General features: G+C 42.8%; 1 protein-coding gene across 1 annotated transcript; it reads left to right on the forward strand.

Moving 5' to 3' along the window:
* Window positions 1-293: 293 nt before the first annotated feature.
* On the forward strand, window positions 294-1076 carry LOC149175050 (uncharacterized). Its single transcript, XM_089421041.1, has one exon. It carries the CDS (start codon window positions 294-296, stop codon window positions 1074-1076), a length of 783 nt encoding a protein of 260 aa, XP_089277167.1.
* Window positions 1077-1432: the final 356 nt, after the last annotated feature.

The raw sequence follows: 1432 nt of genomic DNA on the forward strand, positions 1-1432 counted from the left end.
GCTATCAGCGGTGTTCCAAACCCTCTCCCAAGTTAACCAATGATTTTGACATTGTGGAATATCAGGGCTTAAATAGCAAAGGAAAACAGAGACATCTGGCAGCACGACTCAAAAAAAACAAACCTCAAATTATGCTTCTCCAAGAAACCAAAATCCCAAGCCAGAAAATGGATGAAATCCTCAGCAAAATAAAACCAAGATACGAACATGTCATTATAGATCCCAAAGGAAGTGCAAGAGGGATAGCTATACTCTAGAACCCAGCTGAAGTCCTTGCTGACTAGTGGATAGGAATGCCAAGAATCCTCACTGGGAGATTCAGGCTAATAGGACAAAGTGAATGGGTGGTAATCTCGGCGGTATATGGTTCCCACACCAGAGTAGATAGAGACCTGTTCCTCAATCAGCTAACTAAGCTTCGAAGTTTGCACCAGGAGCAGAGATGGATCCTAGCAGGAGACTTCAACTTAATCGCTTCTCGAGAAGAGAAAAAAGGTGGAATAAGCAGGGAAGACCCAGAAATGGAAAGATTCAGAGAAGTGCAGACAGAATTAAGAGTGGTTGACATCCCAACCATAAACGGGAAATTCACATGGAATAACGGAAGAGGCGGGTCCAAACAACTTGCTTCAAGACTGGACAGATTCCTCATCTCAGAGCACATAATCGGGCAAGATATCTTCTACGAAGCCTCCATCCTACCCTCAATAGGGTCGGACCACTGGCCAATCAAGTTGGAAATAGCCTTAAATAATCAGAACAAAAAGAGACCCTTCCGGTTCGAGTCCTTTTGGCTCAGAGCCCCTAACTTCCTAGACAAAGTAAGAGGCTGGTGGCAGGACAGCAAAAGTGGAAAGGAGGGTCACAGCAAAATGCACTCTTTTCAGCTAAGGCTTAAAGAAACAAAAAGCAAAATCAAAAAGTGGAACAAGGAAGAATTTGGAAATATCCAACAGGAGCAGGGAAAACTCCAATCCAGAATGGAAAGAATTCAGCAGGAAATCATCTTGGAAGGAAGAAGTCAGGATCTGGCAGAGGAGGAAGGTAGAGTCATCACCCAATTAGAGGAAAGGTGAAAACAGGAGGAAATCCTGTGGAAGCAGAAATCCCAAATCTAATGGCTCAAAGAAGGAGACAAAAACTCCAAATTCTTCCACAAAGCCATGATAAACCATCGCCAACACAACAAAATCTTTTCCTTGAAAGACAGGGAAGGAAACAGAGTGACTCAGTAGGATGAAATAGAACATCTCTTGGTGGAGCACTTTAAAGCTATTCTCTTCGAACCAAATATCAACAAAGCCGAGGACATAGACAAAATCAGCGACCATATTCCAAAGAAAGTCACTAGAGATCAAAACCTGGCCCTTCTCCGGGTAATAACCAAGGAAGAATTGGAGGAAACAATAAACAAAATGGAAAAAAATAAGGC

The sequence above is a fragment of the Pinus tabuliformis genome, chromosome 4_1, assembly GCF_031772625.1.
Source record: "Pinus tabuliformis cultivar Carrire ecotype Pingquan chromosome 4_1, CPIR1, whole genome shotgun sequence".
Classification (NCBI taxonomy): domain Eukaryota; kingdom Viridiplantae; phylum Streptophyta; class Pinopsida; order Pinales; family Pinaceae; genus Pinus; species Pinus tabuliformis.

What these genes read in the sequence shown, in the direction of transcription:
- LOC149175050 (XM_089421041.1), top strand. Translation starts at nt 294, where the DNA reads ATGCCAAGAATCCTCACTGGGAGATTCAGGCTAATAGGACAAAGTGAA.